Source organism: Nyctereutes procyonoides, unplaced genomic scaffold (genome assembly GCF_905146905.1).
Source record: "Nyctereutes procyonoides isolate TBG_1078 unplaced genomic scaffold, NYPRO_anot_genome, whole genome shotgun sequence".
In the NCBI taxonomy this organism is placed as follows: Eukaryota; Metazoa; Chordata; class Mammalia; order Carnivora; family Canidae; genus Nyctereutes; species Nyctereutes procyonoides.
The window spans coordinates 114948385-114963668 of NW_026575125.1; the positions used below are offsets into that span (position 1 = coordinate 114948385).

General features: G+C 43.9%; 1 protein-coding gene across 1 annotated transcript in view; it reads left to right on the forward strand.

Annotated features, from left to right (window-relative positions):
• Positions 1–15284, forward strand: part of AFF2 (ALF transcription elongation factor 2) — a 316910-nt gene that overhangs the window by 291218 nt on the left and 10408 nt on the right. The window contains exons 15-20 of the mRNA XM_055338134.1: positions 2910–3199; positions 3748–3811; positions 7118–7254; positions 11593–11664; positions 12019–12112; positions 14670–14722. Of these exons, the coding sequence (XP_055194109.1) occupies positions 2910–3199; positions 3748–3811; positions 7118–7254; positions 11593–11664; positions 12019–12112; positions 14670–14722 (710 nt within the window). The remainder of the gene's footprint in view (positions 1–2909; positions 3200–3747; positions 3812–7117; positions 7255–11592; positions 11665–12018; positions 12113–14669; positions 14723–15284) is intronic.

Below are 15284 nucleotides of genomic sequence, written 5' to 3' on the forward strand. Positions count from 1 at the left end.
GTCTTCTGTATTCTACTTTTGCATGAAGTCTTGTCTTTTGACTCAATGGTTGGCTGAGCATGGACAGAGGACATGTTCATATAACTTGCATGATCATGGTTGCAGTCAGACTCACCAGGGATGACATGAGTGTTATGTGCACAGTGGATGCAGTACTTCAGAGTCCTTGACATGTATCTTGACCATAGAGATGAGTGGGACCGTCTGGGGCTGACTCCACTGTTTGGTCTGAGACATCTGGCTTTGGTAGTAGAAACATGGAGCTGGCTTAGGAGTTTTAGAAACCTTCGATGTTTTTATGTGTTTGGGTCAAATAAAATCCATGCTGATTTGTCAACTGTTTTCTCCCTGTCCATCATAACGATTTTTAGATGTGTTAGCCTCTCACCACCTTTCTCTCAGTGATAAGAATTTCTGATAATCAGAAGATCCAGGATCAAGGAGAAAAGATAGACTTTTGTGGATGTAAGAAATGGTCACATTTGGCTGCTGTTTTTAAACTGACCCTTTTGATGAAGGCAGGTATAAGTGCATGCACTCAGCAAATTACTGGGAGCATGGGGCTGTGGGGCAGGGGGATGGGGTGAGGTAGTGAAGTCATAAATCAGAGATGGCTCCTGTGTTCAGAGAGCTCTCAATCGAAGGTCAGCAATGAGACATGTGCTCAAAAAAACCCACAATATAAAATGGCTGCTGATTGGTGTTATGGAGAGGGATTGAGACAGATTTCAGATCTCTAAAGGGACCAAGGGGAATTAAAGCACTTCCGGCTGTAGACATGAGGTGGCTTTCTTGGAGGAGAAGGCAATTTGTTGATCTGGGCCTCAGTAGATGAGTCCAGTTCAGAAATGAATGAGGTGGTTAAACAAAATGTGATCTGTCCATACAATGGAATATCATTCAGCTTTGAAACGGAAGGAAATTCTGACCCCATGCTACAACACGGATGAACCTTAAAAACTTGATGATGAGTAAAATACGCCAGTCGTGTGCATTTTACCACAATTCTTTTTTTAATTAAAAAGTAGAGAAAATTATCACGAGGCGAAAAAAGAAAAGCCATGAAGGGGAAGTTCTTTCAACTCTAAGACTCCACATGAACCAAAGCAAGAAAGTGAAGAAAGCGGAGTGTGTTCAGTTTGGGGGAAGGCCCATGGGAATGAGTAGTGGGAGATAAAGTGGAAAGCTGATGCCAGATCAGGGAGGACCTTACAGGCCAGCAAAGAGCTCAGCCTCGGGTTTGTGGTTGGTTGCAAGGTGGTGAGATGCATGGAGCTTTGTGTAAGAAGCTCAGGCTGGCCGGCAGCAGATTGAGAGTGGATTGGGAAAGCTAGCTCAGAGGTCGGGGGTCCAGCCCCGAGGTTGATGGTCTCAGGCAGAAGCCACGAGGATCTGCACTTGGAGGCTTCAAAGGAGGAAGAGACAGATCTGAGAAATAGTGGGAAGATGCAATGAATAGGACTTTGTAATTGATTGGATAAGGGTAATGGAGAGGAAGAAATTCAAGATGAAATAAAGCAGTAAAATTCACTTTATTTTGATGCTCTTTTCAAAAGAGTTTTAGGAACATTATCATTTTTTTTTTGACATGGAGGAATTTACAGAACTTCAATATACAGAACTGACTAGAGCAGCTCAGATGGAAGGCAAGGTGGGGAGTACACTGGTTCCAATGCTCCTAGCCCGGGGATGACCGCAGCCCCCTTACTGACATGGAGAAACCCAGCCTCAGGGATGGGGAAGACCATCCTGCCATTAACAGAAAGAGGAAACTGATTTAGTTATCAATTTGATTTCAGGGCAATTTGAGGTGTTAATGGGCCATCTTGGTGATAATGATCCAGCGGTGATCACCGCACATCTGGGGCTTTAGAGAGAGGGTAAGATTGAGGTTTCCATTTGGCAGTGATCTGTGTATTGTCAGATCTGCGCCAACAGATACAGGATCAGCAGATCCTGTCAAGGTCAAGAAAGAAGAGATCTGAGGAATGAACCTCAGGAGATACCAACCTTAGGGAGATACCAACTCAGAAGAGCAGAAGGAGGAGGAGGCGCAGTGGCAAGCATGATCAGAGGTAGAACAGTCAGGATCACCCCACCGTTGCCAGGTGGGGAGGGCGGAGTCTACCATGTGAACACAGCCCGTGGTCTCCTGACACACACTGTCACAGAAGTACGGATCTTGCCACCTACTTTTTTCATCTGGAGTCCATTCTTCCCATGGCAATGACAGTTCGAGTGAACCCCAGAAGCCTCTTCCCCCATTTGGTTTTTATCTGGCCAAAATGAGCTTTTATCATCCCAAGACTTCAAAATGAGGAGGGACTCATGTAATGTTCACATGGCCAGACTTCAGTCAAGGCCTCAAAGAACAAAAGGGCAGCTTCAGCCTTCCTTCCAGGGTATAAGGCCTGGTTTGCTGCACTGGATTTGATATTTTGCAGGGTGACTGGAGTATTTTATTTACCCTAGTGAAAGTTTCTGTTCCCTTGTCAAAAATATAGATATCAGGGTTACCTCTTTCTCTCTCTCCCTCTCTCTCTCTCTCTCTCTCTCTCTCTCTCTCTCTCTCTCTCTCTCTCACATATGCTTACTCTTGCCCTGTCTTCTCTCTCCTTCCTCCTATGTCTTTCCCTCCTCTCCCCACCTACATCTCCTGCCAGATTTGCCAGTGGTTGTCTTCATGGGATCGTGAGGCTTATGTAATCATAGCACCTGAGTAGCTTGGTGATTGGTGTCATCACAGAACAAAAGCTGGTGATATACCAGGGTCACCTGTTTATTCTCAAGCTGTATGCATTGTTTTCTTTCTCTTGCCTTGTTTCCTAATGTGCTCAGCATCCAAAGTATATATGAAAAGATGTTCCAAGAGGCTGGACCTTATGGCAACTGTTTGTCCTTTTTCCCAGGATGGAGACACTCCAAAAAAGACAGCCTCTGCCACCGTCACGGTCACCAACACTGCTATTGCCACTGTCACTGCTACTGCCATTGTCACCGCCACTGTCACGGCCACTGCAACTACCACTGCCACAGCCACTACCACGACCACTACCACAACCATTTCCACCATCACCTCTACCATCACTACTGGCCTCATGGACAGCAGTCACCTGGAGATGGCATCCTGGGCAGCCCTGCCTCTTCTGTCCAGTAGCACCGCCAACGTCCGGAGACCCAAGCTAACCTTTGATGACTCGTATGTTGTCCCCAGATTATCATGGGCACAGTGTGAGAGTGGGGAATGGGGGTGGGTGCAGGCAGTCTGGCTTTTCTAGCACCGTGCACATGCCACTCAAAGTAAAACCCAGCGGCAACTCCTCCTCCCTACGCACCTCTGTCCCCACCAAGACATGTCTTTTGGTCCATTGTAGTCATGAAGATCTTTGACCATTTCCAAAGACAGGTGTTTCATTCTAGGTCGCTTTGTCCCCCTTTCTTATCTGTGTCCTCACATTGGACAGTGTGCTAGCAGCAGCTCAGTTCATTGGGGTCCACTGAATATTTGCACAGTGGAATGGTTGGGTTGGAGGGGGCACTTATTAATCCCAATGGGCCATCGTGTACTTCACATCCCACTGCCGGGCTTCTTTTGAGGTTGGTGATTCTATGAATGATTGCACTCACCTAGCCTTTCGAAGGCACTATATTGGGATGGATTTCAAGCAAAACCACTTGTGGCTCTTCATTCTTTCAGTGAAAAGATGAGATGCTGGTTGTTGAAAGAGCCCGTTTTTTTTTCTTTAGGGTTCACAACGCTGATTATTACATGCAAGAGGCAAAGAAGCTCAAGCACAAAGCTGATGCGCTGGTAGGTTTTCCCTCTCATAGTGTTCCTCCCATTGTGTTGTTGTGCTCTGAAGGGAAACAGAGCTAGCTGACTTTACAAATGGGTCAAACTTCCTCATTGCTACTCCGACATAGGGAGATTGGGGCTAGTTAATTCCTTACCCCAGAGTTCCCAAGTTCTTGCCATATACTGTTGTTGGCTTTCACATGAATCTGAAACGACTTTTGAAACCACGCTGGAGCAAGTGGGAACTCCCACTGGTTCCAATAAATCAGGACTGGTATGGGCAGAGAGCAGGTTGTGGGGAGCTGGTCAAGTGGCCCCCAAAATTGGCTTGGGGAAACCCAGGCATGTAGAAAACAAACACAGCCCCGTGCTGCGTTGATGACATGTTTCTAGACCAAGGCCTGTAGCCAGGCTAGGCCCCTACACAGACAAGGGAAGTTCTGTCATCCGGAGTTCTGAGGATGCATAGACCCTGCTGCCTCTGAGGGTCTTGGCCACTGGGATCAATGATGAGCTCAGCATATGGAATTATCTTGATTGCTCCTCCTAACTGGGGGTCTCAACCACATGTTATAATTACTTGGGAGGGCTTTAAAACAAACCTGATTCCCAAGCCATACCCCAGACAAATGGACTGAAAATTTCTGAGACGGGGGCCCAGACATGGATATTTACACTCTCTGCTGCCCTGGAGAGGGCACTGGCTCAGTTCAGAGTACTCACCTTTGAGTGAACCCGAGCACAATTAGAGGTATTAGTCCAACTCCATTATTTAAAAAAAAAAAAAAACAGAAACAACAGCAACAACAAAAACAGTATCCTCCATCATGGCAGTGTGTCCATCCAAGACTTAGCTGACCCACGGTGTTTGACACCGGTGTGGGGCTGTGCTCAAGTACCACAACAGCCCCTGCACTATGACTCATGTCCCCATCAACTATGTCTGTTGCTTCCCTACTTTCTGTCATATTCTCACCATGGTCCAGATTGCTCTGGTATGGTCTACAGCTAACCTTTCTGTGGTATAAACTGGCCTTTGAAAGCTATTGTCCCCTGCTCCTGCAGACAAAAATGACAAGGCAGGCTAGGTGCCTGCTCCCCTGGAGATGCTGGGGAGACTGCCTGGGTGCATCGTCTGGGCAGCCAGAGATTTGGAAGGCACTGGGTGGCAGTGCTGCCGTCTTGAAGACCAGTGGTCTTCTCTGCATATCCCTAACTCTGCGGCACCGCGTGGTCCTGGAGATGACCCTGTCCAAATCAGGGCAAGAAATCACATACATGTGCCCTTGAAAAGCTGGTCTGTGGGCTCATGATGAGTGGGGCACACATGTGAGACCACGTAGGAAAGATTCAGAATGGAGAAAAATCAGAGCCACAGAAATACGTACAAAGGATTCAATGAACCAACATCACTCTGTACCTTCCAGGCTCATGTTTATGTATAGCCCCCAAATCACTTTTGGTCCAAGCAATTTAGAAAATGCATTTTAACTTGGGAGATTCCATTCCTCCATGGGGTGCAAAGACCAGTTTTGGAGGACAAAGTCAAAAAGCCAGACATTACAATGGTGCCCCACCCTACAGGCCACAGTATGTGAAGAGATACTGAGTATATTTTTGGTATTTAAATTTCGGTGGAGATGTGTGAAAAATATATCTCAAATAGCTCCCACAGTGGCCATTGGGGAGGCAGTGATGATGGAAACAATGATTGAGAAACACTCATTTAGAGGAAACTATCTTTGCTAGGTTCATGTTTGTCCCAGAGCTGGAAGCCCCCCTGTAGTCTGAACCCCTCACTTTATGGATGGAAAAACTGAGGTTCTGAACCACCGATTGGCACTATGGCCCTGTAATCTTCTCTCTGGACTTCAATTTCTCCTTTTGGAAAAAGAGAGGTTTGGTTCAGGAGAGCTTTAAGAAGCTTTCCAGCTATGGGTTTGTGAATGAAAAGTCACTTCGAAAAATCAGGATGCAAAGATTAATTTCCCCATAGGAGAGTCAGAGCTCGATTACCGCAGAAAATGATCTTGTATGGCACAAGAAGGAGATAGTTTGCAAATACACGTGTAGGTTTTCATAAAATCACTTTGAATTTGGTTGAAACCAATATTCTTCCACAAGAGCTTACAGTAAGGCAACCGCAGAATTCCTGCAGTGTGTAAAAGCTGAAGAACATTTATTGTAAGGAGAGTCATTTACAACAAGCGGTTCTGCAGGACCTGTAACTCATCATTTTATAGTTGTACTTAATCCTTTGCCAGAGACAGCCACTCTGCCATTTTGAGAATTGAAACCTTCACAGTTGCAAGAAAATATTTTGATAAAAGGTATACAAGAAAAATAAAATAGCTAAATCTGCATTATATTGGTTCTTTTACATAAATTCTCTATTAGTAGAATTCTTACATCCAGCTATCAAAAATTGAAAACATTAAATACTGTTATAAAATACTCACTATAAAAGTGTCATATATAATATTCATTACACATAAAAAAGAAATCAGTATGTCTAAGTCAGTTTAATCATGACCATTATCAGGGCTAAAACCTTTTGCAATAAAATTTTACTAAACTAAAATATTTAGGAGTGCTATATTTTTTGGCGTTTTGACACACTATTTCAGACCATCATTTACAATGAAAGTGATGTGATTATTGTCAAGAGTCACACGGAAGCTTCACATTTTTCATGACAATAGCATCAATTTATTACTCGTTTCCTGGAGGTGGGGTTGATGTGCTCCCCAAGAGTTCCAAGCAAAGACTGTATATGTCAGGTGTCCCCGAGGCTTAAAAAGAGCAGAGTGCCATTTGCAGGCTCTGTCTGGAGGACGCTACAATGCCCAGTGTAGTCAACTCAAAGGACAGAAACTAGTCAAGGCAATGACTTGCATTCTGGTCCACCAAAAACTAATCACAACAGCAACAGCACCACAAATATGTTACAAAACCACACGCGATCCCTTGGCTGCATTTTTCTCTTCTCTCCCATCCTCGGTGTCATGACATAAAACCTTAGATCAGCTGTGTCATTGTCAATACAAATTCACACATCAACCCCCCCCAACTCCATCAGGGTTTCTCAACCTAATAATTCTCCACTTTGGGGGAGGCTGTCCTGTGTGCCTTGTGGGGTGCTCAGCAGCATCTCTGGCCTCTGCTGACTGGTCCCTCGTGCCAAGGACCCCAAATATCTCTAGACGTTGCCAAATGTGCCCTGGGCGAAGGGTGCAAAATTGCCCCAGGGTTGAACCCCCTTCCTTTATATGAGGGAGAAAAGAGGCAATATCGTGTTGATGTGTCGCCTTCCTGTTTCAGTTTGAGAAATTTGGCAAAGCCGTGAATTATGCCGATGCAGCCCTGTCCTTCACCGAATGTGGCAATGCGATGGAACGTGACCCCCTGGAAGCCAAGTCTCCGTATACCATGTACTCCGAGACCGTGGAGCTCCTCAGGTTAATGGCCTTTCTGCTGCCATCTTCCCAAGCTCATTTCAGTCATAATTAGAAGCTGCTATGTTTTTTAAAAATATCATTTCCTCCTCCTAATGGTTTGTCCTCCGCATCTTCTTCTTGGAAGTCATCATAATTAGTTCTTGCCATTTTATTAATGTCATGGAACATTTATAATTGATGGACACTGCTTTTATAAATTATCCCCTTCAGAGGTTATAATGTGAGTGTGATCATTTGCAATATTCATAAAATTAAAATGGAAACGTAGCGGGTGGAAGTAAAGTATAATAATTTCACCATTTGGCATCGACACGTGTCTTTGCAAAGCTCACTTCTATAATTTGAGAAAGGTGGCGCTAGCAGGGTTTTTGTTATAAAGCCCTGTGTTCTCAGAATTTCTGCCAGGGTTATTAAAAAGGGGGGGCCGCTGTTCCCACACAGAGTTGGCGTTGAGGGCCGCAGGTGTGCGGTGAACTTCCTGCGCGTCTGTAATTTCAGGGAAACAGACAAGGTGGTAGCAGGGGGAGGGGTAAGAATCAGAGATGGAAAAAAAAAAAGAATCAGAGATGGATGAGAACAGGAGCCAGTATATTAACCACACAGATTATCAGTCTCATTTGCATGTGAAATGAAATTTCCTGGCCTATCCTTGGTCTTGCTGGAGTAGAATTTGTGAGGAATCAGAAAAATTCCTGGAAGAAAGGGGAAAGAGAAGAAACGCCCACAGTTGTGTATTTTCCAGTAACGTGCAGATATTTGTAAAATAATTTAATCCCGCTCTGAAGAGTGGAAAGGCATCATCACTTGCTGGATGGACTAAATAATTGCTTTTGTTGGAGCAGTTCCTCACCTGATAGGTCCTTCTCTCCGGGTCATCACCTCCGGCTCCATTAGTTGCTATGCCAGGCCTGGTTTTTCCTATGTTGCCTGTGCCTGCATAAACTGTTACAAATCTGAGGTCCTTATAATTAAACCTTCAGACAAACATTGGACACATTTAGCAAGCATATTTTCCCAGCAAAGCATTCAAAAGAATGTGAACCATTATAAAGTGGGGGGGGGGACTGTGCTTGCATAGAATCAGAAGATGAAGTTAAAGCCACAATAGTAAGGGGGGGGCGGATTATGACGAAAGCAGCCTTACCTTGCCAGGCCAGACAGCCACCTTTGGCTTTCCTCTGTTGGGAGAAGCATGTAAAGCATCTCTCAGGCCTACTTTCTGTTCTGTGAAAGCCACCACCATCACCGTTCTGTAGCTTTTAAGGGGAAATTGATTTCTCAGTGTATTCGAGGCTGCCAGTGATTTGTAAAGATGCACAAGATGAAAATTCTGGCAAAAATTAAAAATCGTGGGGCAGCATTATTGAACAAACAGGGAGAAAAATCAGGGTCTTTATCCATCCAAAACTGCAAACTTTTTTTAAAGGCACTTTTTAAATTAATAAGAAAACATAAAAATGCTAATACCTAGTGTTCATACACACACGTGCGCACATGCGCGCACTAAATTATGGTGACCTAGGCCTCTCCTTTGCTGGTGGTGGAAATGGAAATTGATCGTTGTAAATTGAGGGCAATTTGGCATTGTGGAGGAAAACCTTTACAAATGAGCATTCATATCTTTTCAGCCAGTAATTCAACTTCTGGAAATGTGAATTTCCTCCACTGAAGAAAATAATTGTAAGAGTAGAGCGAGTTATCTGTATGGTGTTCAGTTTGGCATATATTATAGCACACAATTAGAAGCAAACCAAATAATCAATCATAGAAGAGTAAGTAATTACACTGTAGTACACTCAACAGAATTCTTTGCAGCCAGTGAATTGCGGGCAAGGATGGAGCCTATGTAGCTGCAGAATTATAAACACACTACATTTCTGACCATGAAAAGCATGCTTCTGCCTGTGGCCCAAGCAGGAGGGGAAATGATTTCAATAGGGTGAAATTATGAGTGTTTCCCATCTCTCTGTATTTTTCTTTGTTCTTCATTTTCTTGTAGGAAAACACATGCTCTCTTAAAGATAGAGAAGCTGAGCATCATATTTCGTTTCTGGTAAAAATGCAGTGTGAGTCTTTGAGTAATATTTATTCCCATTAGAAAATACTTCTGTTTCCATAATTATTTACAGTGGAGAATGTACAGACGTTCACTTTAGAGTCAATATTTTGCAACTTTACCTTGAGTTAATTGTAGATTCCTGTGCAGTTGTAAGAAATGATCTGGAAAGTTCCTGTGGCCCCACACCTGGTTTCCCCCAACACTATCACAAATAGGACAGTGACATTGATAAAAATCAGTGGACTTTATTCAGAGTTTTACATGCACCTCTTTGTGTGCCCTCCCTCTATATGTACATTTCTTTGCATTTTCTGTAAAGCGTATATGGGTATAACTTTTTTAGAGAAATTTCAGTTGGGAAATAAAATGGGCTAAAGCAACTAGGTCTTCTGGTCCATGGAAGCAACTGAAGTTTCGCCATCCACTCACTTCAAAAGTGGTTGCAATTAGAGGGTGACTATAACATGAACATAGTTTTTAGTAGCATAATATTGTGTTGGAGAGATTTTTATTTCTCTCTTTTTCTCTCTGACAGTATGCTGGCCACAGAGAGCCCAGTTTTCTTCCTTCAAGTAATTATAGTGGCTCTGAGCCCTGGGAATCTGCAATAGAAATGTATTGTGCAAACAAGTGGGGCATCACAATGACTTGACATTTCTGCGATCCAACTCAAAGGCAGTTTGATTTATTACATAATAAAAATCCTTTTGCTTAATATGGCAACAACAGCAGAAGGGACCCACATCAAGTGTGCAAGTCCTTTTATTGGAAAACGTTCCCTTAACAGAAGTGGAGCCATAAGCAGGAGAAGGAGTGCTGAGTCTTGGGGGGAAGTCCCAGGGTCCCGGTGTTCTGGGGAGGCTGTTGAAAACAGGGAGTCCATGGTGCAGGCTCACCATCACCTTCTCATAAATGAGAAGTAGTCCAGGCTGCCTGCACACTTCCAGCTTCCTTCTGCAACACTGAACTCCATTACTTATTCCTCCACAGGCACCTGTGAAATTGCATTAAAGCTCAGACAATGATTTTATGCAATGAATTGATTTTCAAGAGTCTAAATGCCCAGAATGGGATGTGCTCAGCTAGAAGAAAAAAAAAATGAGATCTGCTCCACCTTTGATCACCCCAGTGTGGAACAGTAACAATTAAAGAGAATGGAAAGACAAAATATACAAGCACCATAAATTAAGAGTGCTTAGACCTTCAAATGCTGTGAAATCGACCTTCCTTTAAAAAAAAAAAACCAAAACCACTTTCTCTAGGAATATATTCAAAACCTGAGTCATTAGAAAGGGACCTTTTTAACTATGTGATTGTGGGCTCCCTGTGCCCATGTCAGTCGTAGTCGTATATTATTTATCTCATCTGTCATAAACTCAACAGAGACTGACATCTGTGGCCACCTGTCATTGCAAACCAGTCATGCCGCTGTGATGCTAGAGTGGTCCTAGGGGACAGCCTTTTGCCAACGTGTTTTTTCCATTCTTTTTTTTTTTAAGTTTTGATTTAAATTCCAGTGATCAAATAAGTAAGTAAGTAAGTAAATAAATGAATAAATAAATTCCAGTGATCACTGGATGTTATACTATATGTTGGCAAATTGAATCTAAACTTAAAAAAAACAGAAAGAAATTAAATTCCAGTTAGTTAACATAGAGACGGTGTTCTATTAGTTTTAGGTGTGCGGTATGGTATAGTGACTCAACGCTTCCATGCATCACGAGTGCCCTCCTTCATCCCCATCACCTGTGTCCCCCGCACCCCCACCCCCACCCCACTGGTCACCATCAGTTCTCTATAGTTAAGAGTCTGTTTCTTAATTTGTCTCTCTTTTTCTCCTCCCTTTGCGCACTTGTTTTGTTTCTGAGATTCCACGTATGAGTGAGATCATGTGATATTCGCCTTCCTCAGACCGACTTCACTTAGCATGATGCCCTCCAGGTCCCCCCGTGTCATGGTGAACAGCAAGCTTTCATTCTCTGTTATGCTTTTGCCACACCAAACTAGCAGTAGTCCCACATCCCCATCCTAGAATGTGGGCTCCAGATTCAGCTGACCTCTCCAGGACTAACTTCTGTGTGTCACTCTTGGGATCATCGCTGTGCACACATTTCCAGGAAAGTGTGCTCTTGGCCATGAGCCTGAGAGTGTCCTCCCTGCCCCCCACCCCAGAGCAAATGTGGCACTAAGGTATTCAGGCGATGGGAACACCCGTGATTTCTGGACTTTTCTGAGGGGTCATAGAGATGGCACTTGAGCTTGTCCTTTCTCTTCCAAAGGTATGCTATGCGACTGAAGAACTTTGCAAGCCCCTTGGCTTCAGATGGGGACAAAAAGCTGGCAGTATTATGGTAAGTATCGGGGAGGCTCTGAAGAAGCAGCTGAAATGTCACAGAAGGATTTGAAAACTCCAGATCGACTTAAGCTGCTTACCCCAGATCATTATTCTTGTTTTCCATTAAACTATTAAAGGATAACTAATGGATTTCTTCACTCGCTGACTAAACGTTTACTCTCCTAATTTACGCCCTTATCAAGATGGGATTTTAATGCTCACCCCTTCTCTTTGAAAAATTCTTCTTTTTTTTTTACTTCTCCTCCATAACCGTAGGAGAGTAACCACAAACTGTGAATCAGCATTTTGCTGCCCGTGTGTAGCTTTCTTGAAGCCCCGGCATTAACATAATCCTCTCCTCCTCCCACAGCTACAGATGTTTATCACTTCTCTACTTGCGGATGTTCAAGCTGAAGAAGGACCATGCTATGAAGTACTCCAGATCACTGATGGAATATTTTAAGGTAATCCTTATTTTGTATAAGTACCGGGTGAATAAAATCACTAATGAGACGTGGCAGGCATGTTATTAAATGTTAAGGTTGTTGCTGCCAGAGGCTTAACCCCCATCATTTGAGCCAGCCGTGGCCCTCCTGCCTCGCCTCCAGGACTCAGCAGAGAGTTCAGGTGTGATTTGATTCCAGGATGAGAAGGTGCAATGGTACAATCCCCTGATTATCTTCTTGACTGACCAAATGGCCCTTGGCATCTTCCTGGTTGCAGTCAAGGGAATGATGCCTTCTTCTCTGCTGTGTATGATGGACCCACCAGGAGACCCAGGGTGTGACTGTGGCTGTGGCCAGTCTTGTGTTAAGTGAGCGGCCAGCCCAGAAAGTTCTCAATAGTGAGAAAAGTCACTGTGGCCACCCTGGGCTCAGAGGGGATAGCCATTCCCGTAGGAGCCCTTTGGCCATGGGGAGTCTTGGAGCACAATGGTTGCACTTTAAAACAACTGATCAAGAAGAAGAATAGAATAGAATAGAATAGAATAGAATAGAATAGAATAGAATAGAATAGAATAGAATAAGAATAGAATAGAATAGAACAACTAATGGCTCTCATTACCAAAATAAACAAGCATACAAACAAGAAGCAAATAAATAAATCCGTGGTCTAGGGAGCTGGAGATTTTAATTTGCAAGCAAAAAAAGGAAGAAAGGAAGAGAAAAAGAAAGAAGAAAGAAAGAAAGAAAAAGAAAGAGAAAGAAAGAAAGAAAGAAAGAAAGAAAGAAAGAAGAAAGAAAGAAAGAAAGAAAGAAAGAAAGAAAGAAAGAAAGAAAGAAAGAAAGGTAGTTAAACTGCAAAAAGAATGCCATTATTTGGGAATGAGCCCAGATAAAAACCACAAGCCACTCAAGTGTCACCGGCTTGATGGTCTCTGAAGCTTCGGCTTCAGTTGCCCCCCAGAACTGGCTCTGATTTAGATTTGAGAAGGCTCAAGGTTCCTGTTAGGTCTTGAAGGAAAAGCTGGTTAGATGATGATGATGATGATGATGATGATGATGATTTTCTGCCAAGTTCATGAGACTGCTTGGCTAAATTACACCAAAGCAGTTGTCTGAAATGAATCAAACCATCACCAGAATCCCGTGAGTGGCAGTATGTAGCCGTATGAGGACACTGCCTCAGTTGGGAAAAAGCAAGTTGCAAGTTCACCAGCTATTATGCGGTGTGGCCATGATGCCATAAAGCTGGTGCACATGTAGGTGAATGCATCAAAGATAACAGATGCCCAGCCCTTCCTATGTCTCTGGTCTCCACTCTGCTGTAGAAAGGCGGTTCTCGGACCTGAGTGGACGTCTGGATCCCCTGGAGTGCTCGGGGAACCAGAGTCCTGGGTCTCATCCCCCGTGTCTGACCCTGGAGGTCTGGGACAGGGTCTGAGCACTAGTGCATGTAACGAGTCTCCAGGTGATGCTTATGCTGCTCATCTTGTGGTTATGCTTTGAGAGCCACAGCTCTAGTATCTGTCCTCTTTGGCTTGTTCTTTGTGGCCAAAATACTGAACAGATGTTAAATAAGCCACTTTCCTGGCAGCATGTTGAGCTTCTTTTCGATTAAAAACTGGAGTTTGCAGAACACACCTTAGGGGTGAGTCTCTATGCTCCAGCGAAGTGTCGCATGTTCACTGGGCTCCTGAAAATGCCTGACTCTCCCTAGCATCCCATTTGCAAAGGGGACTGAGCCGGAACCCAAGAGGCAGGGGAGGAGCATAACCTTGGTCTCTGGGCTCAAAAGGCCGGTCTGAGTTGGGCTCAGGGCCCCAGGGGTCCTGATCCTGTGCACTTGGGGCTCTGATCTGGTGATGTCACTATAATGAGCTAGACCACTGTCCTAATGTGGTGGTGCTGGGTGCTTCACAACTGTGTGCCTCTCCCCTCCACCACCCCCCCCACCAATGCAGGAGGCCCATTTTTGAAACCAGCTCAGTTCGACCCAGAGGGACAAATAATGCTTAGCAGTCCACGGCAGTGCAGTCCCAGACCAGTTGAATGGTTCATCAGGGACTTTGCATGTAAAGATAGCAAATCAAAGTGATGCATGACAAAACAAACCACAAAACACTGCTCAGTCCTGGCACATTCCTGGGATGTCAGAAATTACAGCCCACCTTGCATCCCACGGAAAAAGTTTGCCACGGGAGCTAAAGGTGAAAAGCTTGCCAGTACTCTGAAGAGCTTGTTTTGCAGAATAAATTTCAGATGAGGATAATTAAGCCACTTCTTGGAGAACTGAGTCTGATTTCACTGGGCCTTTTAGTATATAAGATCTTTCATCAAGTGACTTGCATGGTCCTGATTGGAGCCCGCTAATTATCCTACCCAGCTATTTTCATCGAGTGTGCGTCGTGGTGTGCTGACGCGCACGTACATCCCAGCTCTGCTAACGGAACAGGAGGCATCCCGAAATGCTGCAATCAATATTAATGTACTCTAAATCACACTTCCATCTGTTTCTGAATTAATAAAACACAAAATAGATGTCCTTATTTCCCTCTCTCTCTCTCTCTCTCTCTTTTAGCAAAATGCTTCAAAAGTCGCTCAGATACCATCTCCCTGGGTAGGCAATGGAAAGTAAGTATCTTATGAAAATTGCTTTTTCAGAAACTCAGTGATTGAATAGAGCCCAAATATTTTGTATTGACAACTCAGGAGCGAAGGTCAACTCTGAGACTAGGGTAATTTGTGTGCACACGAAATTCTGCTCAGGTTTCAGCTGATGGCAAGACAGAAAAGTTTAACATGATGTGATTCCAAATTTGTTTAACTATTTGATCTTTAAGCCAAGTTATTGCCATAAAAATATCTGTTAATGAGATGGCAAGCACCATGCTATTTTGAGGGAGGCAGGGTAAAGTTAACTCCACGGCAGTGATTTTTCAATGATTCACTCAGTAATGAAAGACCAATGAAATATTCATTGATACATAGTAAGTGCCGTTTAATAAAACCAAAGGCATAATAGTGTTGAGAATGTGAAGGCACTTAGTCAGCCAATTATCTGAGCCTTCATGGTGATTCTTATATTAATACTAAAACACCCTGACCTAAAATACGTAAAAGCATCCGCTATACCGCTGATCTAAGGCTCGACGGACTCCCCCACTCCCTCGGCCATAGTGGGAGCAGTGTGTGC